Here is a 26,131-nt window from a genome sequence, read left to right as displayed (position 1 = left end):
ATGTTGCCTGATTCAAATTGATGTATGCGCAAGTAAGCTTAAAAAATTCTGTGTCTCAGTATATCTTTTAACACAAATGAAACTGATTAATACTTTTCTTTTGGCCTGTCGTTATCAGGTTTTATGCTAGTTAAACAAAGTTAATTAGAGAGCATTCCTTCTTTTCCTAGGATCTAAATAAACTGAACAATCGTTATTCAAAAATTAGCTGAAACTCAATTATAACCATCTGGTACCTTTTTAATAGTATATATTTTAAGATATATTTAAATTTCATTATAGCTAGTGTTCTGTTCAGGTTTTCTACTTCTTAGTAGAAATTAGTAATTTAAATTTTACTAGAAAATCTACAGTTACCTCTACTGTGGTTATAAAGTTGCACATAGCCTCAAAATTATTTTGAACATTATGTCTATGGTTTAACCTTCCACACTCCTAATGTTTTTGTTTTGATTCAATTTTTTGTTTTGTTTTGTTATTGTTTATCGATATTGTGTTTCATTTATCTTTTAGAACCAAATTGTGAATTTTTAAAAATCCAGCCCACTTTTTTGTTTTCTAGTTCATCATTTTCAGAATCTATACTGATAGAAGAAATTTTCATATATTGAGGTATGGGGAAATCATTCTGGTTTATACATAATTTGGCCTGAACTTTATGTTCCTGGAACAGCCTTGTGTCCTGTTTATCATACATTACACATCTGCTTTAACCATTAAAGAAAAAAATGCATGATCCAGAAGTAAAGAATGTCCACTTTGAAGATAAGGATAAATGCCTCCCTTCCTATAAGCCCATGCCAGTTCTCCTTTAAAGATAAGGTTCCTTTCCCAGACGCCAAGCCTATACTGACTCACTGTGTACGTGCTAATCTGTCTCTTTTGAAAGCTTGAAGGAACGTACCCATGCCATGTTTGATGTATGTTCTTTGTTCTGACAAGATATAAAACTATGCTGAAAGCCATGCTTCTCTGGAGCAGTTTCTCAGAACTACTGAGAGGCTATATGCCCCACTATAGTCCTCAGCGCAGCTGGAATAAAACTCTCTTCTGTTCCTTATTGTAGATGGTTTATTGATTATTTGCATCCACAATAGTTATTCATTTTATATTTAACAAAATTTAATAAGTAATGTTTTATAAGAAGGACATGAAAATGGCCAAAATATAAGGTGATACTCAAAGTAAAAAGAAAAAACTCACACATCCTAGAAATTAACTACTGTTAACAAATGTTAGTGTGACTTTCCAGCGATCTTATTACCTAAGTGTCTTTTTATCTATATTTATGTACTTATAAAATATTTGAAAACAGTATTACATAGTATACAGAGTTTAGTATTGGTATTCCATTCCGGACTCAGGGTTGTCCTTCCTGAACCTCCCCAGGCCCTTCTCAGACTCCCCCACCCTGAACTCTACTGCTCCCCTTCAGACTCTCCCCCGCCACGTCCCCAACACGCTAGGCTGGTACTACATTTCCCAGGCCTCCAGGGTAGGCCCAGCCCCTACCGGGCATCCCTGGGGCCCCGCCCAAATCGTGCTGAAAAGCCGGGACTTCAGGCTGCAGCGTTCTGGCGTTCCGGAGTGAGGACTGCACTTCCCGGCGGCGCCCGGGACCTGGGAATGAATTCTCAGCGGAAACTTGAGCACCCTCTTTCCTCGCCTGTGGGCCACATTTCCCAGAAGCCTCCACGGGCCACAACCCTTTCTTACCCTTCCGCAGCCACCTATTGCTACCTCGACCTGTGGGTTCGCCCAGGTTCTCGGAGGATGCTAGCGTGCGGCTCGGCGGTCAGGACTGGGCTTCATTGAAGCTTGGAACACGACGCGACTTGGGGCGGAGAAGACTGTTGTGCCGGTTCAGGCTCTAGTTGGATTTTTTTCCCCCTCTGGACTACATTTCCCCGAGGGCTCCGCGGTGTATGCGGATTCCGGCCGAAGTTGGCTGACCGGTGTGAGTTGCCGGGAGTTCGGACGCAAAGGATCAGGGCATTCCAGGTTGCCTCGCTCACTGGTTTGGGGCGGATTCAATCAGACTGGAGTGAGAGGACCCCGGAGAAGTGGACGGTGAGGAGGCTAGTGGCAGGGCTGGGGTCTGTCGGGAGTTTTAAATATGGGTGGCTGTCGGGCATGTCCAAGCTGCGTGCCCGCGCTTGGAAAATAAAGGACGACGGGGAGGGTGGTGCTCTCCAGGCCGCTTGTCCACACTCGGGGGTGGGAGGTATGGGCCGCGCGCCATCACGGGTGGGTGTGGCTTCAGGCTGGAGCGGGGGCGGGCTGGGGATGTCTGGAGGTCAGGGGTGTCGCAGCTGTGTGGCCTCCTGCCTGGGGAAAGTCCGTAAGATACTCCCTGGTGTTGGTTTGTGCGCCAGACGTCCGGTGCTCGGCAACCAGTGCCTCGCGGGGCCGTGGTGGGTACTCTATCAAAGCGGGACTCTCTGTGGCTCTTGTGTGCGCGCGCCCAATGTGGCCACGTCGCAGACTCTGCCCTTTGAAGCTGGGAATGGCGCCCTCTTTGTACATTTATGGTCGGCGCTGAGTGGGTTCCGCGGGTGGGTGGGTTCCGGGCGTCTACCTCAGGCCGGGATTGCGCTCCCATTGCACTCTCCAGCCCAAGAACTGGCACAGCTGCAGCCGCTCGCTCTCCAGCGCAGTGAATGGCGTTCTCCTGGGGCTGTTTATGGTGGTGTCGGGGGGGGGGGGGTTTCTAGAGCTTTGGGCTGGGACACCCCTCCTACTTCCACTCCTCTGTTCTTTCACCGTGTGGCCACCAAGGCCCAGGCAGGTGCCCCCAGCCTAAAGTTCAGGAATGTGGGACTCTTAACAGGTGAATCCAATTAGGATGTTTCCTGGAGCCACAGATCTGGGCTCAGTGTAAGATACTGGGGTCTGAAAATACCCAAAGTCAGGCTCTTATGGAGGAAAGAGGCCACAGTCTGAGAGTCTTTCCCAGGACTCCCATCTGGGCCCCTAAGGTCGCCTGCTCCTCTTTTTGATGATGAGAGAGGGTGGTGGGGTTGCAGGCTTCTTTGGTTTGGGGCTCCCTCTCAGTGCCTGGGGTTGGGTGGGGATTTGTTCTGACTTGGCCTCCTCTGAGCTCCAGGAAGGAACTGCTGTCTCTTAGTTTCTTAACCATTTTCTACCTTTTTCCTTCTCTAAGAATCCAGAAGAGGAGGAGAAAAGAGCTGCTGGGCATCAAAAGTCATGGCGGAGGTAAGTTGTATTTGCAATTTTCTTCTTGGAAAGGGCTTCTCTGTTTTCAGGACACTATCCTATTTCAGGATTCTAGCCAAGAGATTTACAGTAGTGATTTGGAGAAAGGGGAAGCGATGGTTTCCTCCTAAACCAGCCAGGAACCTAAACCTGGGCTGTCCACCTTGCATACATTGTCTTATCTGATCTGGATTTTCCATTTCCCTGGATTTTGTTCAGTGCTATAACAGTCTTGACAGGATGTGCCTTCGTGGTTTGGCAGGGAAGTTGAAGAACAGAATAAGTTTAGTTAAGTCTCACTAATTTCTTTGTTGTCCCTTCCAGAGTCACATGCAGTAGCCTGTTTGCTTCCAAATTTCTAACAGCTTGGAATGCCTGCCTGCCCCCTTCAGATTTAGATATTCCCCCCCCCCAAATAGAAATAACCTAATTGCTCTCTTTCTAACGATTAAAGTAATATAGGATTTTTGCAAAAATTTCAAAATTTGAGGAAGTTATTAAAGTTTATGGCCCATGGTCCCACCACCTAGAGGTTAATCACTATTAATGTTTTAAAATTGTTTTGTCTGCACGTATGTGTGGGTATGTAATTTTGTTTACAGAATGGGATCACATTACTAATAGAAGCAACTAACTTACTGGGTGTTTACTTTGAGCCACTTCTAGTTTGAAGTTCTTGGTATGTGTTATCTTGTTGAATTGACATAACAACCCTATGAGTCAGGTATGAGTGTATTTCATTAATTCAGTGATGCTTTTTCCCCCACATTTTAACTTCTGTGAAATCAGGATGGGTTTTTCAATTCCCTGTAAGTTATAGTTTCATCGACTGCATTTTTTTTCTTTCGTGGTATATAAAGTAATGGTGGCTTTACAGTCAGTGGCATCTCAGATTTTATGAAATATATTATTATTCTAAGTTGACAGATGAGAAAATTGATTCTGTTAAGTCACTTGGTCCAAAATTACAGTTAATAAATGGTACAGTTGGGATTTCTAAATTGCCTACTGATTTCTTTTGCCCATTTGTCAGTTTATACGTTAAGCATATTTTCTCTTTGTCATTTATAGGTTGTTTTAGAAATATTTTTTCACGGTTAATCTATCTTTTGTGTGTTTTTAAGATTCAGAGTTTTCAAAAAATGTTTTCTTTATGTCATGCCAGAAGGTCTTCTCTACAAAAATAGAAAGTCACTCATTTTTCTAAAGTACTTTTGTCCAAACAATTTAATCCTTAAGGTATCTGGTTTGAGATATAACTAGAGAATGCTGGCTGTAAAATTCCTAGCTGATTTTAAAGAATGGCATGGTATTTGTAGTACGTGAAATTCGGGGTTTTTTTCCTGGATGTGTCTGAGTGTAGGTCTTCCTTTATTAATTCTGTCCACTTGCTTTTCAAGGATTCTTTTCACCCTAAAGACTAAAGAAATATTCTTTCTTTTCTGGATGAATCTGTTTCTTCCTTTCTCTTTGACTTTTCTGAATCCTGTGAGAGCTTACTGAGTTTGTCTTCCAATTTCCATTCTGGCCGGACCCTTCCTAAGATTCTCAGAAGAGGACCACATTCTCCCCATCAGTTCTCAGCACATTTTGGTGAGGAAGAAAGTCTAGCTCCCCTTTGCCCTTCAACCTTCGACTGTCCATTTCTCCCTCTGTTTCCTCCTCTCCTCAGAGTGATCATTGTACTTTCGCTGTATTAATAAGAGGCTCTGCACTGCATAAAAGGGTAGAGTCTTAACCCCATTTCCATCATTTATTAGCTCTCAGACCATGGCTTCCTCATAACTTCTTCTGTATAATGTAGTCTACAGGGTTTGGGGAATATGCTGGTAATGGAAATTCACCTGAATGTGCACTTACACCAGCATCCGGGAGGTCCCCAACTCCTACTTCCTGATCTCCCCAACATTCAGTGCGGTGGCAGATCCCTTTGCATCTGTCCCTTTCCTGCTCCTTGGTCTCATGCCCTGTGACCTCACTCCACTGTCTGTGTGCCAGACGAGACTTTTGTGGAAGTGGGTGGTACGTTGACCTAAGTGTACTCCCTGGCTCTAGGTTATTCCTCCAAAATAAAATAATCCAGTTATGTCACTTCCTTTATTCAGTGAATCCCTGTTACTTTCAGGATAAAGCTCTAGCTCTTTCACATTCATTGTTTATTTACTAAAAAGCACACTCTATATTTACTAGAGCACCAATCCTAGTATTGGAGTAAAGTGGTGAGTAAAGATTGTATGTTTAGTCCTGGCAGAGGTGACCGTCACCCAAGACCTTTCTGTTCTGATCCCTTTGGACTTCTTCAGCATCGCTTCTATCTACTCCTTGCCCAGAATCCCTCACCAGTTACCCCAGTGAACTGTCTGCTCCTCAGACACACAGGATTCAATTAGTCTCCCTCTCTACCTCCAACTTACCACGTTCACTCTGCTTGGAATGCTGCTTGGTCTGTTTTTGTTTGTTGGAGTTCTGTTCCTTTTCAGGGCCCCAGTTAATCTTCTACATGTTACATGAAATTCTCCACATTCCCCTCAACCTAAGTCAGTCACTGTACCTCATTTCCCATAGGAAGTTTCTTCTACTTGTAATCGGAGCTCATGTATCCTGCTTAAAATCCCTGACCTGTGAGGGAATTCCCTGGTGGTCCAGTGGTTAAGACTCAACACTTTCACTGCCCAGGGCGCGGGTTCAACCCCTGCTTGGGGAACTAAGATCCCGCAAGCCACATGGCACGGCAAAAAAAAAAAAAAATCCCTGACCTGTGAGAACCTCTAAAGGTCTCGTGAGCTGATACTTGTTTTCAGTCTCATTGCTCTGCTCCCTCTCTGACTTGACTTTAGCCGTTCTCAGAATGCACAGTGCTATCTCTGGCCTCCGTGGCACAAGAAGCACAAGAGGGGCGCTTATCCCTCACCACCACTTTCTCGGGGTTCTGTGAAGCCTACTTCACTTTCCTGATTATGCTTGCTGCCTCTGAGTGACTACATTCCCCTGTGTTGCATCTGTTCTTATCACACTGTATTGTAACTCTTGTTTAAAGACTGCTTTTATTAAATATTGAATAGTAAAAAATGTTTATGGTGTGGTGAATGACTGAACACCCATATTTAAGAAGTAGAGCATTAAGCATTGTTAAAAACCCCATGTGTGCTGTGAATCATCCCCATCCAATTCCCTTTTCTGCCCCTCAGAGGTAACTGTTATTCTGAATTTTATGTTTTTCTTTCCCTTGCTTTTCTTTACAGTTTTAATCATATGTGTTTATTGTCATTTTAAAATTTGATATAAATAAAATCAAACTGTTTGGAATCTTCTGCAACTTCATTACTTGTCTCTCAATGTATATTCATGAGATTCATTCACATTGTGAATTTATCCTACTGTATAGCCCTCCACTGTATAAATATATATATTTTTCTTTCATATTACGGTCATTATTCCTATGAACATCCTTGAATTTGTCTCTTGGTATCAGGCACAAGAATTTCTCTAGGTATATAACTGGAAATGGAATTGTTGGGTCATAGGGTATGTGCATCTTTAATCTTACTAGACATTGCCCAGTTGTTCTAGCGTTTATACCCAGTAATAAATCCTGTTACTTCATATCCTCACCAAATACTTGGTACTGTCAGACTTCAATTTTTACCCATTTGGTGGGCGTGAATTGCTATGTTATTCTGAATTTAAATGTGCGTATCTTGGTTTTAAATGAGGTTGAGCCCCCTTTATGCTTTCTCTTCTCTGAAGTACCATTTCATCTCATTTTCTAATTTTTCTATTGAGTTTTATATTTCCAGTTTTTCGTTCCCTTTAATGCTTTGTAGGCATTGGTTAAATATTGTGGATTGTCAGTCATATGTGCTGTACATGCTTTCTCTCATTTTTTGTCTTGACTTCTAACCTTTAGATAGTAGAAATTCTCAATTTTAATGCCATCAAATTTAACACTGTTTTCCTTAACTAATTTATGTATGTCTTGTTTAAGAAATCTCTTTTCTCCTAAGAGTAAAGATATTCTCCCATAATGTTTTCTATAAATGGTTTTGTTTTGCCTTTTGTGTTTAAGCTTTTAATTCACTTGGGGTTGATTTTTACCATGGTGTATGGCAAGGGTCCAATTTTACTTTTTCCATTTGGATAACTAACATCCCAGCATCATTTATGGAAAAGGCCATTGCAAAGTTTTAGGCAAACTGCACAGCCTAAGGGAATAAACCCTGTAAGACTGCCTGCTCTCACTTCAGATGCCAGCTGCAAGTTTGAAGGCCCCAGGGCCACCCTCACTTCAGACCAGCTGGCTATAAATTTAGAAATTCTCACAACCACCCTCAGGTTCAACAATTTATTAGAAAGACGCACAGAACTCACTGAAAGCTATTATATTCATGGTCACATTTATTACAGGGAAAGGATACATTAAAATTAGCCAAGGGATCACTATATTGTATACCTGTAACATATAATATTGTACATCAACTATACTTCAATTAAAAAAAAAACTTGCAGTCTTACTGGACAGATAGAACAACAACAACAAAATTAGCCAAGGGAAAAGATGCATAGGATAGAATCTGGGAGGGTTCCAAACTTGGAGTTTACCTTCCCAATATTGATATGTGACAACATGCAGGGAAGCTCACCTGAGCTCAGTGTCTAGAGTTTTTATTGAGGCTTCATTGCATAGGCAAGATTGAATCATATTCACGTGGTTAAACGCAATCTCCAGCATCTCCCTTCCCTACTTGCCTGGAAGTCAAGCTGATATCACATAACCCAAAGCCCCAAGGTTCTGATTACATGGTTGGTCTTTCTGGCATGGCCAGCCCCTACCCTGCGTTGTTTCGTTAGCATAAACTAACATATGTGGTCTTGGGGGCCCACCATAAATAACAAAGACACTCCTGTCACGTGGGGGAATTCCAAGTGTTTAGAGGTTGTCCTATTAGCTAAACAAAGGCAAGAATCTCTCTTTGGAGGCCAAATTTCTTACTCCACAATCATCCTTTCCTCTCTGTACTTCAGTGGCAATTCTGTCATAAATTAAGTTCATATATATATATATCTATCTCAATATATGCGCTTTGGTCTATTCTGTTCTTTCTAATCCACTGGTCTGTTTGTTTTTCCCCGCTGGCCTATTTGTCTATCCCTCCACCAAAACCACATTGTCTTAATTAAGACAGCTTGGTAATAATATTTGATATTTGGTAAGTCATGTTCCTCTACCATCATAGTCTTGTCCTCAAAGAGTGGCTTAGCTGTTCCTGGCCTTTGGATTCTCCATATAAATTTTAGAGTTGGCTGATCAAGTTACATAGAAATCCAGTTGGGATATCAATTCGTACAGCATTGAATCTTTGATCGTTTTGTGGAATGTTGACATTTTTACAGTATTGAGTTTTCCTCTCACTCTATGTGGTATAACTCTTGCTGATTTCAGTTTTGTATAATGGTTTCCAATAAAGTTTTTTAATTGAAGTCTTACATGTCTTTTGTTAATTTTATTCCTAGGTATTTTTATATTTTGTGTTTTTGGTAAATGGTATTAATTTTTAGACTAATTTTCTCATTGTTTCTTGTATACAGACATGAAATTGATTTTTAGATAATGATTTTATATCCATCCAACTTGCTGAACTCTCATTTATTGTAATATCTTGTAGGTTCTTTCGGATTTGGGGTCGTCTAACTTAGATAATCATATCATTGATGAATAAGGACACTTTTTGTGTGTAAATAATTGTGTTATCTGTAAATATTGATGTTTTCCTTTTTTCAGTCTTTATTTGGTGCTAATTCTTGTCTTATCACTCTGGCTCCATCTCCCAGAACAGTATTGACTGGTGAGAATTTGGGCACCTTTTCTTAGTCCCAGTTTTAGAGAGGATTCCTTTGATGTTTCACTTCTATTTATGATGCTTTCTCTTGGATTTTTGGTTTTTTTCAAGATGTCCTTTATCAGGTTAAACACATTACTTTTTATTCCTAATTTGCTCTGAATTTTTAATCACAAATGAATATTGAATTCTTTGAAACACCTTTCTGCATCTCTTGAGGTGATCTTATGGATTTTCTCTTTTAATTTGCTAATGTGCTTAGTAACTTTAATTGATTTCTAAAATCATTTATACTTTGTTACACCAGGAAAAACCTAACTTGGCCATGATGTGTTATGATTCTTTTTCATATTGCTGAATTCAGTTTGCTGATAATTTATTTAGAATTTTTACATCTGTAGCATGTGTAAGATTGGCCTATAATTTCCATTTTTCATAAAATCTTTATGCAAGTTATGTTGTCAAGGTTACTCTAGTCCAGGAGTCAGCAAACTGTGGCCCTGGCCTGTAAGCTAAGAATGTTTTCTACATTTTTAAATGGTTAGAAAAAAAATTAAAAGAAGAATAATATTTTATGACATATGAAAATGATATAATTTAGATTTCAGTGTCCATAAGTAAGGCTTTATTGGAACATAGCTGCACTCATTCATTCATGTAATGTCTACGGCTACTTCCATGCCCCTGTGAGAGTAGAGTAGTTGCAAGAGATGGTAATGACCCACAGACTTTAAAATATTTACTTGGGCTTCCCTGGTGGCGCACTGGTTAAGAATCTGCCTGCCAATGCAGGGGACGTGGGTTTGAGCCCTGGTCCGGGAAGATCCCACATGCTGCGGAGCAACTAAGCCCGTGTACCACAACTACTGAGCCTGTGCTCTAGAGCCCACGAGCCGCAACTACTGAGCCCACGTGCAACAACTACTGAAGCCCACGCGCCTAGAGCCCGTGCTCAGCAACAAGAGAAGCCACCGCAGTGAGAAGCCCCCGCAGTGAGAAGCCCGCACGCAGCAACGAAGACCCAATGCAGTAATAAATAAATAAATAAATAAAATTTTAAAAATAAAATATTTACTTTCCGTCCCTTTATAGAAAAAGTTTGCTGACTTCTGGTCTAGCCTCATAAAATATGTCATAGTGTTCCCTTCTCTTCTTTTTTCTTTTTCCCTTGGTAGGATGGGGGGAGGCTTTGAGTGCAGTGTTAATCATAATCTTCACTTCATGGCACATTGTTATTGGTCTGGGCAAGGTTGTTCTCTTGTTCTGATGATTTATTTACTTCTCTTCCATTCCATTTACCACTCCCTCCCCATAGGCAATCCTATTAAGGTGTATCTTTTTATTAGTATGTATTCATGAAAAATGTTAGTGTCTTGTCTTAAAGTCCAGTGTGGTCAGTTTTTCTGAATCTTCCAGATATGATTGAGATGATTATTATTTGAGTTGGGTGCATTTTTCTGTATGTGGCCAATAAATCAAGCTCACTAGTTTTATTATTTAAATGTTCTCTATTTTTACTGACTTTTTATCTGTGGTATCTATCAGTTATTTTGAGAGGTATGTTAAATCTCCCATAATGATGAGGGTTTATCTGTCATAATTCTGTTCCTTTTTGTTTTGTGTGTATGTGTATGTACTATATATATTTACTATTTTTTAGGTGTGTACGCATTATCTACTAGCCTTTTACTTCCAGTCTTTCTGGATGTTTATGTTTTGGATGTGTCTCTTGTAAACAGCATATAACTGGGCTTTGGTTTGTTTTTTTGTTGTTGTTGTTGTTTTTAAATTAATTATTTATTTATTTATTTTTGGCTGTGTTGGGTCTTTGTTTCTGTGCGAGGGCTTTTCTCTAGTTGCGGCAAGCGGGGGCCACTCTTCATCGCTGTGCGCGGGCCTCTCACTATCACGGCCTCTCTTGTTGCGGAGCACAGACTCCAGACGCGCAGGCTCAGTAGTTGTGGCTCACGGGCCTAGTTACTCCACAGCATGTGGGATCTTCCCAGACCAGGGCTCAAACCCGTGTCCCCTGCATTGGCAGGCGAATTCTCAACCACTGCGCCACCAGGGAAGCCCCTGGGCTTTGGTTTTTGACCAACTTTATCTTTTAATGAGAGCATTTAGTCTATACAGTGGTTGTAATTACTGACATAATTGAAAGTATCTTTGTTGACTTAGTTTGTGCTTTTTATTCTACCTTTTCTGTATTTTATTATCTCATTCCCTTTTCCCTTCTGTGAGTTTGAAAGTTATAAACTATGTTTGTTTATTTATTGGTTACCTTAGACATTTTAACATACTTTCTTACCAGTGTCTGAAACTAAAGAACGTCTTTATGCTCTTGCTAAATAGTATAAGGAACTAGATATTCCAGCTGATCAAACAACTTATATTGTAGTCAGGTATTTTTCTTTCATTGTTTTTTTTTCAGTCCATAAAACATTTTTATTGTTTTATATATTGAATGTTAGCTTAGTTTATCCACATTTTTGCCATTTTAAAGAACGGCACCATTCACCATTCTTACATCTCAAACCCTCTATGTGGGAACACTTTCCTTTAGTTGGAAGTACATACATTAATGAATTTCTGTTCTTTTGGTTTTTTGAAAATGTTTTTATTTGTCCTCACTTGTGAGAGAGAATTTTTATTCTGTCATCTCTGATTTACATTGTTGCTGTTGAATAGACATGTCAATCAGACTGTTATTCTTTTGTAGACAATCTGTCTTTAATATCAAATTACTTTTAACATAGTCTCTGTTTTTAATGCTCTGCAGTTTTGATATAATTGCCCCGGATTTCTTTTTATTTATTGTTTCAGACTCATTTGGCTTCTGAGTAATGCTTTCTTTTGCCAGTTGTGAAAATTTCTTAGCCATTATGTCTTCAATTACTACCTTTTTCAGTCCTTTCTCCTTTTTTCTTCTAGAACTCTAATTAGATATGTTAAACCTTCTTACTTTATCTTCTTAACCTCTTACACTTTCCCACATTGTCTTTGATAGCATTCTGCGTAATTTCTTTTTAAATATTTCAGTCCAGTAATTTTTCTCTTCAGAGATATTTATTCCAGCCATTGTATGATTTAATTTTAGGTATTGTGTTTTTTATTCTAGAAGTTTTAATTTTTTTCTTTTAAATCTACCTGTTATTTTCGTGGAGTTTTGTTTCTTAATACCTTACCCCCTTTCTAAAAAACATATACCTGCGTTATCTGCGTAATATGTAAATTTTTGCAGGTGTGATATTTTCCCTCCAACATTTTATTATGGAAATTTTCAAATATAATGAAAGTTGAAACAATTGATTTTCCTGACTCTTGGATCATGGAATTTTGCCTCTTTGCATGTTTCATTTTTATTTAATTTTTTATTTAGGTGAAATTCACATAACATACAATTAATCATTTTAAAGTGTACAGTACAGTGGCATTTAGTTCATTCACAATGTTGTGTTGTTTTATTATTTTTGACTCTTTGGTCATTTTCCTTGGAATTCTACCCATGGATTCTTGAGGTCTGGATGAAGGTTGTTCCTGTAGGACACATCTGGGCTTGCTTCTTCCAGGAGCACTGCCAAACCAGAACCACGTTAAAGTAGATTCATACATAGATGGTAGGTTTTTTAGATCCACTTTAGTAATAGGAATGTGAGCTGAGACCTGTGTGAGGGCTAATTTGTGGTTACAGTTCCTCAGGGGAGAATATTTTCCTTCCACCAGCAGCCAGAGTTCAAGTCAGGCAGTTTTCCTTGTAGCCCCTGAGAATGGGAGTGCTGCTTCTACTTTTCCCTTACTCTGAGGGCCTGGTCCTAGAGGTCCCAGGTCTTTGCAGTGCAGAACCAATTGGACTCCCATCTGCGCCAGCTGTAGGCTTGATGTCCTCTCTCCCTGCCCTTTAAGGTCATGAATATCAAAGCTTATGGTCATCTGGGCTCAGCAGAGGTTCTCTGGTAAAATAAGCTTCAGTGGCTCAGCACACTCCTCTTGGTTCCCATTTTGACTTAGTTTTAGCCTCTCGAGATTATTTTCCGTCTTTGCCAGTTCATCATTACATTCCGTTAAAATCTTTTTAATACTCAGTACATTGTTTTTCAGCTGGTGATTTGGTCGTGGTAACCAGTCCCCCACAGAGCTTGATGTCCGGTGATTGTCTCTATTTTTCTGTTTTTCTCCCTGATTCTGAGCTTTTTAAGGACAAGTGCTGGGTCAGACTCATCATGTCCCCAGTGCCCACACAGAGCCAGAGTCATGGGGGATTTTGGTTGAAATTTTTGGATAAAGGAATTTTGTTTGCAGAACTGCTTCTTTCCTCCCTTTCCCTTCTACCTTTGATTTTCCCTTCTACCTTTGATTTTTCCTCATAGAGTGCTGTGCTCAGCAGTGACAAACAGAGCAGACCAAGCATTTTCTGCTCCCCTAAGTGCAGAGTCCAGCTCGGGGTTCTTGCAAAGGATCAGGAAAACCCTGGCTGCATCTGCAAGAGTCAGAAGTGGAAGGCATTCAGCTATAGAGTTGGAGAAATCTAGATTTAAAGCCCAGCAATGCCATTGCTTACTGCAGATTTGAATAAATGACTTCACTTCTCTAACCTAAAGTTTCCTTTGAGTTAAGATTCATAGGCCTCTCCTGAGGATTAATACATACAACGCACCAGGAACTTAAAGTGCTTAATGCGCGATAATTGTGCTCGAGATGCAGTGAACACTGCCTATCAGCAGGAAGGCTGAGGGTGGGGTGAGAAGGAATAATGTCAGGCAGGAAAGCCATGGGTGATCTTGGTTGGGAACCAGAATGTACTGGCCACGAGGATTCTGAGAATTACGGTTTCATGTACTGGCTCAGTACTGGTGATTCTGGATAGGGTCTTTGTGGAAAGAGGTTCCAGTTTGGGTTCTAAGGGCCCTAGTTCTGGGTTATGGAAACAAAGCCAAGGAGGTACCTGAGTCTTAGGCCTGGAGGAGGCTGGAGACCTCTGTCGCAGAAACCGTCCAGGGCTGGGCCTTCCTAAATATCCTGTGCTCCTGGGCCTGAGGGTGCCGTCATGTCGTTGAGATGCCTCCATGGCTGAGGAGCTCAGTGTCTTTCAGGTAGAACAAGGGTCTACCCAGGGCAGGTTAGAGCAGGCCCTTTTGGGCTCAGATGAGCTCCTGACAGTGGGAAAGTTATTTCTTCTGAATACATTATGGACAGTTGGATTCCCTGGGATTCAGGGAAAGCAAAGATTTGTTATTCTCCTTCAAATCAAGAAAGAGAAAGAGACTCTGTGTGTGTGTGTGTGTGTGTGTGTGTGTGTATGCACTGGGTTGCCAAAAGCAGGAAGATAGGAACAGAGGAGGAGAGAGGAAAATTCATTTTCAGTCCTTTGGGAACTCTGAGGTCAGTCTGGTGACTCAGGGCTGCTCTTGCTTCTTCTTCCTTTGCCTTTTTAAGCTTGCTTTTCTCTTAGATGAGCCCAGGATATAAATGATCTGGTTTTGCAACCCTAAAAGCCATTGTTTATATGAATTGATGTTTCTTCTCTCCTTCATTGAAAGCATTTTTTATTCTGGAAGATTTGAACAGTGGATTTCTTTTTCCTGAAACTGCCTGCCTCCCTGAGCCTTTCCAAGGGACTTGTTCCCCACTTCTTCCTATTCCAATGAGTGATGCTACCAAAGGCTGCTGTCCCATGAGTGTCTCTCTGTTCTCCAACAAATGTTTAGCTATTTATTCAGAAAACCCCTTAGCATTCCATGAGTGCTATCCTTCCACCAGGAGTACGGATGGAATGGGAAAATCAACCCTTGCTGAAAATTTTGTACCTCCCTTGTTAGAGCTGTGTTTTGTTGAAGTGGAGGTGAGTCATTAAGTGAGATTCCATGTTGCAAACTTGGGTTTTCCAGATAAACAAGAAGGTAATTGACACTGATTTGTTGCATTCTCAGTATTTGCCCATATCTTTAGCTTTGAGATTTTTTTTGACTGGGAATATGATAGGAGATATGATAGATTCAGTATATGAAGTTATGTGATATTCCAAGGAGTCCGTGGGTCCATTTTGAACTTGTGTGGTGTATACTTATCTTAGGTCACATCAATGTGAGTCTGGATCTTACTCCATCAGTCCTGGTAGTTCTGAAACAAGGAGAGTATAGTTAGGGACAACTTATTGTTACAGGAACAATTTAACCAGATGCATAAGTTATTGAGAAGCAACGACTCTCGTAACCGCAAGAGAACTTGTCTAAGCTAGTGCTGCAAAATAAGAGCATTGAATACATAAGATGGGGCATCATACAGCCAATGAAAATGATGTCTATTTATAGTGACATGGAAAAGAGCTAGGATTAAATATGAGCCTGAGTTTTTAAGAAATTAAATCACATAAGTTATATGCAAATCATAAGAGAGATTTTTAAAGATATCTTTGAATTCTTCAGACTTTTTTTTTTTTTTTTTTTTTTTTGCCGTTCCCTGTGGCTTGTGGGATCTTAGTTCCCCGATTAGAGATTGAACCCAGGCCCTTGGCAGTGAGAGCGCTGAGTCCCAACCACTGGACCGCCAGGGAATTCCCGAATTCTTCAGACTTTTAAACAAGTTTTTAAAATGAGAGAATGGAAGGAGATGGTCACAATGTTATGTGCTGAACATAGCATGTGCTATGTACATGTATGTACAGTTTCATTTAATTGGAAGACACCAATTATCTGGACTTCGTTTATTCCCAGGCCTGGGTGGATAATGGAAGAGGATAATGCCCAGAGGTTATATCTGTAGTAGCAAGCATGTTTAAGAATGATTTGTACAACACAAGGAATGTAACCAATATTTTATAATAACTATAAATGGAATATAACTTTTAAAAATTGTGAATCACTGTTATATACGTGAAACATATAATTTGTACATCAACTGTACCTCAATTAAAAAAAGATAAAAGAATGATGTGTGCACCAAGAACATGTGCTGTGATCATCCTTGTTTCCACACTGACCTATCCATGTTTTCTTTCTTTTTTTTTTTCTAATAGAAGTATAATCAATTTATTGATACAATGTTGTGTTAGTTTCAGGTGTACAGCAAAGTGATTCAGTTATACATATATTTTTTCAGGTTCTTTTCCCTTATAGGTTATTACAAAATATTGAGTATAGTTCTCTGTTCTATACAGTAGGTACTTATTATCTATTTTATAAAGAGTAGGATATATATGTTAATCCCAAACTCCTAATTTAGCTCTCCCCCGCCCACCTTTCCCCTTCGTTAACCATAAGTTTGTTTTCTATGTCTGTGGGTCTATTTCTGTTTTGTATATAAGTTCATTTGTATCTTTTTTTAATTAATTAATTTATTTTTATAAATTTATTTATTTTATTTTTATTTTTGGCTGCGTTGGGTCTTGCTGCATGTGGGCTTTCTCTGCTTGCGGCGAGCGGGGGCTACTCTTCGTTGCAGTGCACAGGCTTCTCATTGCGGTGGCTTCTCTTGTTGCAGAGCATGGGGTCTAGGCGCGCAGGCTTCAGTAGTTGCAGCATGTGGGCTCAGTATTTGTGGCTCACAGGCTCTAAAGCGCAGGCTCAGTAGTTGTAGCGCACGGGCTTAGTTGCTCCGTGGCATGTGGGATTTTCCCAGCCCAGGGCTCGAACCCGTGTCCCCTGCGTTGGCAGGCGGATTCTTAACACTGTGCCACCAGGGAAGCCCGTATCTTTTTTTTTTAGATTCCACATATAAGCAATATGATATTTGTCTTTCTCTGTCTGGCTTACTTCACTTAGTATGATAATCTCTAGGTCCATCCATGTTGCTACAAATGGCATTATTTCATTCTTTTTTTATGGCTGAGTAATATTCCATTGTATAAATGTACTGTATCATCTTTATCCATTTATCTGTAGATGGACATTTAGGTTGCTTCCATGTCTTGGCTATTGTCAGTAGTGCTGCAGTGAACACTGGGGTGCATGTATCTTTTCGAATTATGGTTGTCTCTGGATATATGCCCAGGAGGGGCTTGCAGGATCATATGGTAGCTCTGTTTTTAGTTTTTTAAGGAACCTCCATGCTGTTTTCCATAGTGGCTGTATCAATTTACATTCCCACCAACAGTGTAGGAGGGTTCCCTTTTCTCCACACCCTATCCAGAATTTATTCTTTGTAGACTTTTTGATGATGGCCATTGTGACCAGTGTGAGGTGATACCTTATTGTAGTTTTGATTTGCATTTTTCTAATAATTAGCGATGTTGAGCATCTTTTCATGTGCCTTTTGGCCATCTGTATGTCTTCTTTGGAGAAATGTCTATTTAGGTCTTCTGCCCATTTTTTGATTGGGTTGTTTGTTTTTGATATTGAGCTGTTGACTTACTCATGTTGAAAGGTCCAGCACATCCTGTTTTCCCAACGGTGTTCCCCTATTGAATTGCTTTCTCAAAATTTATTTTATTGTAAAGATTTTGCCCGTTAATTTCTGTGTATTTTTATCTGTGGTTTCAGGACTTGAAGTTCAAAGATGTGGCCATTTACTTCTCTCAAAAGGAGTGGGAGTGCTTGCACTCTGCTCAAAAGGATTTGTACCGAGATGTGATGTTGGAGAATTATAATGCCCTGATCTCACTGGGTAAGTTTACCTGCTCTCCAAAATTCAGAATTGGCCTTCTGGAATTTTTATGTTTATTGTTATAAATTTCTTGTGAGTGCCTCCCAAGTGCTTGACTGAATTAATGACTCTTGCTTACCAAAGAATGCTTTTTGTGCCTTGTGAAGTTAGAAATTGGCTGCTCCATCGGACTTTATCTTCTTCAGCCTTTCCTCTGACCCTTAATTTACTTAGTCCTCTTTCCTGATAATCATGGACTGATTTTAATTCTGGGACACCCACAATATAACTTGGTCCTTTTTTTCTTTCTTAAACAGGATTTTCTGATTCTAAGCCAGATGTGATCTCCTTATTGGAGCAGGGGAAGGAACCTTGGATGGTTAACAGCAAGGAGACAAAAGAATGGTGCCCAGGTGAGTAATGGAACTCACCTAATGCAGTGAACATTGGGGTGCATGTATCTTTTCGAAGTATTGTTTTCTCCAGATATATGCCCAGGAGTGGGATTTCTGGATCATATGACAAGTCTATTTTTAGTTTTTTGAGGAACCTGCATACTGTTTTCTATAGTGGCTGCACCAATTTACATTCCCACCAACAGAGTAGGAGGGTTCCCTGTTTTCCACACCCTCTCCAGCATTTGTGATTTGTAGACTTTTTGATGATGGCCATTCTGACCAGTATGAGGTGGTACCTCATTGTAGTTTTGATTTGCATTTCTCTAATAATTAGCAATGTTGAGCATCTTTTCATGTACTTGTTGGCCATCTGTATGTCTATTTAGGTCTTCTGCCTATTTTTTGATTGGGCTGTTATTGAGTAGGATTACATAGATTTTTATTGTTGTATAAAACTGTCAATATTCTAGGACACTGGTGTAGGCACATGAACAGATTTGCTCTAATGACAGGCTTGCTTCTGCGTTAACTGCCATATGCATCGGAAGTGATGTAGGGAGAGCATATTGAAGCTGGGAAGGAATCAGAGGCAGGAAGACACCTCTATCACCTGTTAAATAATTAGAAGCACGGAGTGATAAGTGAATCTCAAGTCACTCTCCTAATCTCGTTATCTTTAGCATATTTCTCTTTATTTCCATCTGAATACGCTTCATCTACTGATTAGTTTATTTAACATTAATTGAACTGTATGCTGGGGTTGGTTATATCACAGAGTATAAAATAAGTATTATGTTAGTTCTAGGCCACTTAGGGAGAAATTATACCAGTAGATAAACTGATGAACAAATATGTAATTCCAGAACTGAGAAAAAGATCGAGGGCAAAGAACAGGATACATGACAGAAAATTAAGATATTTAGAATGAGAGAAGCTGGCCATGGAGAGATCCTGGAACACAAAACATTCATGGAAGATGAAACACTTCCTGAAAGGGTCTAAGATGAGAAAGTAATTGGCATGATATGGGAGTCAAATGGATGCCAGTATAGTGAGCTCATGGTGAGTCAAGGTGAGAGCACCTCAAAATGAAAGTGAATAGGGAAGCAGGGGCCAGATACTATAGAATTTTGCAGGTCTGGTAGGGAATTTTGTATTTTTTTTTAAGTGCAGTGGGAAAGGCACTGTATTTAAACAGTGAGTGCCACACTTTGAGTTGCCTCAATCAGTGAGGGAGATTAAAAAAAAAAAAAATACGAATGGCCATTCATTCACCAAACAGTCATTGAGTATTTACTCTGTATAGGTACAGTGAAGGAAGAGCAGACAATACAGAAGTAAACAAGTTAAAATATAATCTGTTGAGTTTAGAGGTGAAGTATACTAATGTCTGCAAGATGGATTGATGGATGGAGGGGTAGATAGATGTGTGAAAACGCAAGTAGAGCCAAATGTTTATTGTAGAATCTAGCTAGTGGGAATATGGGGGTTCCCCGTCTGATTCTTTTCATTTTTCTTTACGTTTGAAAGTTTTCATAATAATGTTGGAGAAATAGATTAAATGACATGTGTACTGCAGAAAAATGCGGTAAGTAGAGTGATGAGGGTCCTGTTTTGTAAAGCGTGGTCTCTTGGGGAATCCCCAGGTGGCCCAGTGGTTAGGACTCGGTGCTTTCATTGCCAGGGCCTGGGTTCAATCCTTGGTTGGGGAAGTGAGATGCCGTGGGGCATGGCCAAAAAAAAAAAAAAAAAGTGATCTCTTTAAGTCGGTGTTTGCATAGAGGTCAGAATGAATTGAACGAGCCATATTGATATCTTAGGGAAGATATTTGCAGGCAGAGATTCTGAAGGAGAGGTGTGCTTGGCAAATTTGAACATCCAGTTGGTCAGGGAGCTGGAACAGAGTCAGCTAAGGGGAGGAGATAGGCAGTGAGGTTAGAATGAGGTAGTGCAGGACAAGTTCAGGGAAGGCCTTGTAGATCACAGGAGGATTTTGACTTTTACTCTGCATGAGAGGGAAATACAGTGGAGAATTTTGAGCAGAAGAATGGCATGATCTAGCTTATTTGAACAAGAATAGTCCAGCCACTGTGTTGGGTGTGGAATATAAGGAGGAAGTAGGGAGATACTCCAGGATAGTGTTTTGTTAATCTTGGTGAGGGATGGCTTTGGACAAGGTGATCGCTACTAGACATACTAGTAGAAGTAGTCAAAACCTGGATATATTTGAGGCTAGAGATGAGAGGACTTGCTGTTAGATAATGTCCTACTCCTTTAGATTCTCATTTAGTTGGTTGGGTCCTGGACATTATATTTTTAACAAGTTCCCCAGCTGATTCTGATTCTTACCAGAGGCGAAGAGTCACTTCCTTCACAAGCTCCCCTCATTTTCTCTGTTCTTATTCCCCCCTACCCTTTTTTTCAAGTTGCAATGCAGTGTTAAGAGCAGTTTACATTATTCACTATTTTTAGTTTGTCATTTCTACCTGAGAACTTTCCTTTCTCCTGCAACATGAAAATACCCACTATTTTCTTTGTTATCTTACAGACTGGGAGTCTAGAAGAGAAACCAAGATGCTAAAGGAGGACAGTTATGAAGTTCAATCATTGCAACCAGAGATAACAAAAAGACTTACAAGCTCTACCCTTGAGTGCACTAGGGTCAGAAGTAACAGAGAAATCAGATGCCACTTGGAGAGGCTACAGGAAGGACGTTTCAGACAAGCCATAATAACCTCTGAAGAAAGATCCACTTCCATTCAGCACACAGATCATAGAACACCTCAGACAACTCATACTGGAGCAAAATCCTGTGAATCCAAGGAATGTAAGACTTTCAGGTACCAATCACACCATAGTCAACATGAAAGAAGTCATAATAAGGAAAAAGGCTCTAAATGTGGAGAATGTGGGAAAGCCTTTAATAGTAGGTCAGACTTGATTAAGCATCAGAGAATTCATGAAAGCAAAAAAAGTGATGAAAATAAGAAATGTGCCTTTATTCGTGACACTCAGATTACTAAATCTCAGAGCATTAATACTGCTGAGAAACCTCATAAATGTAAGGAATGTGGGAAAGCCTTTCATTCTAACTCGCAACTTAGTAAACATCAAAGGATTCATATAGGTGAGAAACCCTATAAGTGTACGGAGTGTGGAAAGGCATTTCCATCTACCTCACAACTTAATTTACATCAGAGAATTCATACTGATGAGAAATACTATGAATGTAAGGAGTGTGGGAAAGCCTTTACCCGTCCCTCACACCTTCTTCGACATCAGAGAATCCATACTGGTGAGAAACCCCATAAGTGTAAGGAATGTGGGAAAGCTTTTCGTTATGACACACAACTTAGTCTTCATCAGATAATTCATACTGGTGAAAGACGCTATGAATGTAAGGAATGTGGGAAGGTCTATAGTTGTGCCTCACAACTGAATCTACATCAAAGAATTCATACTGGTGAGAAACCTCATAAATGTAAGGAATGTGGGAAAGCTTTTATCTCTGATTCACATCTTGTCCGACATCAGAGTGTTCATACTGGTGAGAAACCATATAAATGTAAGCAATGTGGGAAGTCTTTTCGTCGTGGCTCAGAACTTACCAGACATCAGAGAGCTCACACGGGTGAGAAACCTTATAAATGTCGGGAATGTGAAATGGCCTTTACTTGTAGCACAGAACTTATCCGACATCAAAAAGTGCACACTGGTGAGAGACCCCATAAATGTAAGGAATGTGGGAAGGCTTTTATTCGAAGGTCAGAACTTACTCATCACAAGAGGAGTCATAGTGGTGAAAAACCCTATGAGTGTAAGGAATGTGGGAAGGCCTTTGGTCGTGGCTCAGAACTTAGTCGACACCAGAAGATTCATACTGGTGAGAAACCCTATGAATGTAAGGAATGTGGGAAAGCCTTTATTCGTGGCTCACACCTTAGTCAACATCAAAGAATTCATACAGGACAGAGGAGTGAATGAAGACATGTGGGAAGCTCGGAATTTAATTGACACCTGGAAAGTCATACTAGTAAAACACAAAAACCCCTGTAATTGTAAGGAATGTGGGAAAGCATTTAAGGATAACAATATCAGAGTTCATACTGTGGATGTGAGGCAGTCCAGAATTTGACATTTGTTACTGATAAAAAACCTTATAAATGTTATGAATTGGGAGGGGTGTACTTGTGTTTCAGAATTTATTAAACATCAGAGTTCAATCAATTGGTGAAAAAGTGAAAAACTCCATGAATATAAGGAAAGTGGGAAGGCTTATTAGGAAAGCAGTGTTAGAGACATTAATCATTCTAACTTTTCTCAACATCAAGGGTCATTAGCCCTTATGGGAAATCAGGAGTCATAATATAAATATTTATATGGAGCACCAATTTGCTTTAGCTAACTAATTATTCATCTGATAATTCGTACTAGAGGAAGGCTACATTGTTAAAAATGCAGCAGATTCTTCCATTCCATTCAACTCTTGTTAAATGTTTGCAAGCTCATTCTCTAAAATTAATCTGCACTGAATCAGACTGGGAAAGGATTTAACCAATATTTACTGTTTACTTGGCTTCACCATTATTACTCATTTCTTATAGGGCTAATTACTTAACCAAATTCTCTCATTTATCAATTAGTAATATTAGCACCATATTTCTTAGTAGCATTGTGTATATTGTATCCCTTAGAATAGTGTCTGGCTCATATTGAAAGTGTGTTAAATAAGAGGGGCTTTATTCTTAAATTTGTTTTCCTAATTGTGTATTAAAGATCATATGAGAAGAAGGCCTTATGTGTGCAGTGACTATATGAACATCTTACATCATCTTTCTTCATGGAATGTTAGATAGTTCCTTCTGCAGAAAAATTTTAAAACTGAAGCTTTTCATAGGTTGCCCTTTTCCCCATTAGGGGATTCATAATGTAAAGAACCCCAGGAGAATAAAAGTGGGGTGCTGTGAGGTCAGAGGGAAGACTTAGATAATTTTTTTTAAGACTTTCCAAAAAACAAGAGACATATGCCATGATCTCTGGCCTCTCTTTTAGTGAATTAGAAAATAAAGCCTCAGCCAAAATCCATTTCTCCACAAGGAAATTTAAGATACTTGTATAAATAATTTTTACATTAAAAAGGAAATCAAGGCAGGGCTTCCCTGGTGGCTCAGTGGTTAAGAATCCGTCTGCCGATGCCGGGGACACGGGTTCGAGCCCTGCTCCGGGAAGATTCCACATACCACCAAGCACCTAAGCCCGTGTGCCACAACTACTGAACCCGAGTGCCACAACTACTGAAGCCTGTGCGCCTAGAGCCCGTGCTCTGCAACAAGAGAAGCCACCCAATGAGAAGCCTGGGCACCGCAACGAAGAGTAGCCCCCGCTCGCCGCTTAGCCCACGCGCAGCAACAAAGACCCAACGCAGCCAAAAATATAAATAAATAAATAAATAAATAAATAAATAAATATTTTTTAAAAAAGGAAATCAAGGCAAATTATCATTAGGCAGATTGTCATTCAAATGAATGACAAAGAGACAACTTCATGTTAAAATTTGTAGGACGCAACCAAAGCTTTACTCTGAGGGAATTTAACTTCTTTCAATATATATAGAAAACAGGGACAATTCAAAGCGAGGATTCATTCTCACTTCCTTATACTTAGTGCACTGCCTATTCCTGGTAGGTTCCCAGTAAACATTTGTTGATCAGAGAAACGAGAGAGTGAATGAATAAGCATCCAACTCTAGTATGTTGAGGTGCTCTAACAAAATAAGTGCAAAGCCCAAAAAAAACCTTAAACTTTTTGAAGTGAAAAAGATTGCACCCTAGAAAGAAAAAACTCAAGTGTCATAAGTGAGAAAGGATATGTAACTACAGAAATGAAGGAGATGAAGAAATAAGCCAATATTGTTGTGGCCGACACTGTTGGTTGCCTGTCCATTGGTATTAACCATTCTCCCTTTGCCAGGATTGCCTGCTGCCCACCTAAGTCTAAATGCCAGATGCTTGCCCTCCTAATTGCTTTGCAGCTGGGCATGTGTGTAACAGTCCCGGCCGTAGAAGATCTAAGCAAAAAGTCTGCAGGTGAGCTTCAGTTAAATATTCTTTACTAACAAAATAGGAGGAAATGGTATTCCTATATACAGGATGCATGTTTCTGTGTCTGTGTGATACCTGGAATTATGGCCATTTTGCAACCAGGGGAGGCGAGAAACTGAGATTGGCACAGGAATAACTTGTGTCTTTGACATTATTGAGATGATGAAACAATTCAGAACTGCCCTGTGCCCGGACGGGTGTGAACTAAGAAATTCCTATCTGTTATAAGTTTATATTCAACTTTATATATTCGAGTCCTGGAAAAAAATATTTTCCTATATATACACGTTTATTCCACTTTAATTTAGTAAGATGAGAAAATGTTTATATGCAGCTTTTTATAGTGTATGTGAAATTATAGAAAAAGCATTATTTTCTTAAACGTATATGTGTGTGTATATATATACAACTTTGATTTGTTAAGATGTAGGAAATGTCTGTTTACATTCAGCATCTCACAGTATATGTTTATATGCAATTTTTTTTAGTATGTCTGAAATCCAGGAAAAGTAGTAGTTTCCTGAATATAGTAAGAACCAAGAAAAAACTAATTAAAGAGCTACACCAAATAATTCCTCTAGTACTAGAGTAACTTACAGATAAAATCTAAGTCTTTAAGATATAAAGAGTATCAGCTATGAGGCTAACACAACCCCTGTACCAAATTTGGAAAAGGACAGCATCCAGCTCAAATCAGCTATAAAAATAATCCATTGTACTCATGGTATATGAGTATTCCAATTAAAATAGCAAGTCAAATCTAGCAGCCTATTAAGAGAAAACAGAGGGGTTGTTTTGTCTAGAATAAAATGGTTCATGACCTGATCTGTCAATTGTAAAAAATGTGATGTATAAATGTAGTGTTTGCACGTTGAAAACTAGACACTAAAACAACTTATCCACTGAAAGTAGTAAACTATTAACAGCATATGCATATTCAACTGCTGTGAGGTCACTGCATTGTCCTCTTAATCACACCTCATGGGGTGTAGTCAGTCACAGCATTTGGAATAATCACCATCCAGTATATTCCACCTTTGCCCCACACTTTAGAAAAATATTACATACTAAGTTTAATGTAAACATGTATTATGTGACATTAAATCGGTCATAGCTAAATATCAATCAACCCATTGGAGGACAATTTATAACAAAAATTTGAGCATTTTTTTTAAAAGAGGGAAATGATTACTGAATTTTATCTATACTTTCTCTACAATTTCTAACATTTTTTGAGTTATAATAAATGTTATAGTTATAATGAATGTCAAGAAATGATTCTCTGTAGGCTGGAGGTTGCCAAGGGGGAGGGGGATGGGAGAGGGTTGGATTGGGAGTTTGGGATTAGCAGATGCAAACTGGTATATATAGAATGGATAACAACAAGGTCCTACTGTATAGCACAGGGAACTATATTCAATATCCTGTGATAAACCATAATGGAAAAGAATATGAAAAAATATATGTATAACTCAGTCACTTTCCTGTACAGCAGTAATTAACACAACATTGTAATTCAACTATACTTCAATAAAAAATTTAAAAAAGAAATGATTCTGATTTTTTGCCCATGTATACATATTTCTCTTTTCAAGATTTGAGAGTTCTATTCCAAATTTATGTTACATGTTTTGCCAAAAATGAGATATACTGCAAAGGTTTAAACAAAACAAAAAGAAGAGCTATCTATACCTATTTTCTGAAGTGCCAACATCAAAAGCCTTTCATCCTTTTCTCCATACTCTCTCATACCCACATTGGAGCTTTATTTTCGTGATGGGGGTTATGGCTGGGAGCGGTGTAGTTTGAATGGGATTGTGCTGACACATTGAAGTACAGCCTCCTTTTCTCACTCGATAACATACCAGTGGACTTCCTTCCAATCAAAACCTACAGATGTAACTAGTTAGCTTTAAATGCTTACATAGAAAAAGCACATGAAAAGATGCCCAACATCGCTAATTATTAGAGAACTGCAAATCAAAACCGCAAGTACCATCTC

At 39.5% G+C, this 26,131-nt stretch overlaps 1 protein-coding gene across 1 annotated transcript; it reads left to right on the top strand.

Annotated features, from left to right (window-relative positions):
- The first annotated feature begins 2,337 nt into the window (after nucleotides 1–2,337).
- LOC133078906 (zinc finger protein 568-like) lies at nucleotides 2,338–25,628 on the top strand. The gene is made up of 5 exons (XM_061174110.1): nucleotides 2,338–2,414; nucleotides 3,164–3,216; nucleotides 17,528–17,651; nucleotides 17,948–18,043; nucleotides 20,577–25,628. Exons 2-5 carry the CDS (start codon nucleotides 3,208–3,210, stop codon nucleotides 22,010–22,012), a joined length of 1,665 nt encoding a protein of 554 aa, XP_061030093.1. The 5' UTR covers nucleotides 2,338–2,414; nucleotides 3,164–3,207; the 3' UTR covers nucleotides 22,013–25,628.
- The last annotated feature ends 503 nt before the right edge of the window (nucleotides 25,629–26,131 follow it).

Source organism: Eubalaena glacialis, chromosome 18 (assembly GCF_028564815.1).
Source record: "Eubalaena glacialis isolate mEubGla1 chromosome 18, mEubGla1.1.hap2.+ XY, whole genome shotgun sequence".
Taxonomy (NCBI): domain Eukaryota; kingdom Metazoa; phylum Chordata; class Mammalia; order Artiodactyla; family Balaenidae; genus Eubalaena; species Eubalaena glacialis.
Note: the sequence above shows the minus strand (reverse complement) of the source record. Positions and strands in the feature narration are given on the sequence as shown.

Bases quoted from the DNA above. Each gene is read 5' to 3' on its own strand.
- LOC133078906 (XM_061174110.1), top strand. The intron at 17,652-17,947 runs GTAAGTTTACCT...TTTCTTAAACAG, and splicing joins TAATGCCCTGATCTCACTGG to GATTTTCTGATTCTAAGCCA. The intron at 18,044-20,576 runs GTGAGTAATGGA...GTTATCTTACAG, and splicing joins GACAAAAGAATGGTGCCCAG to ACTGGGAGTCTAGAAGAGAA.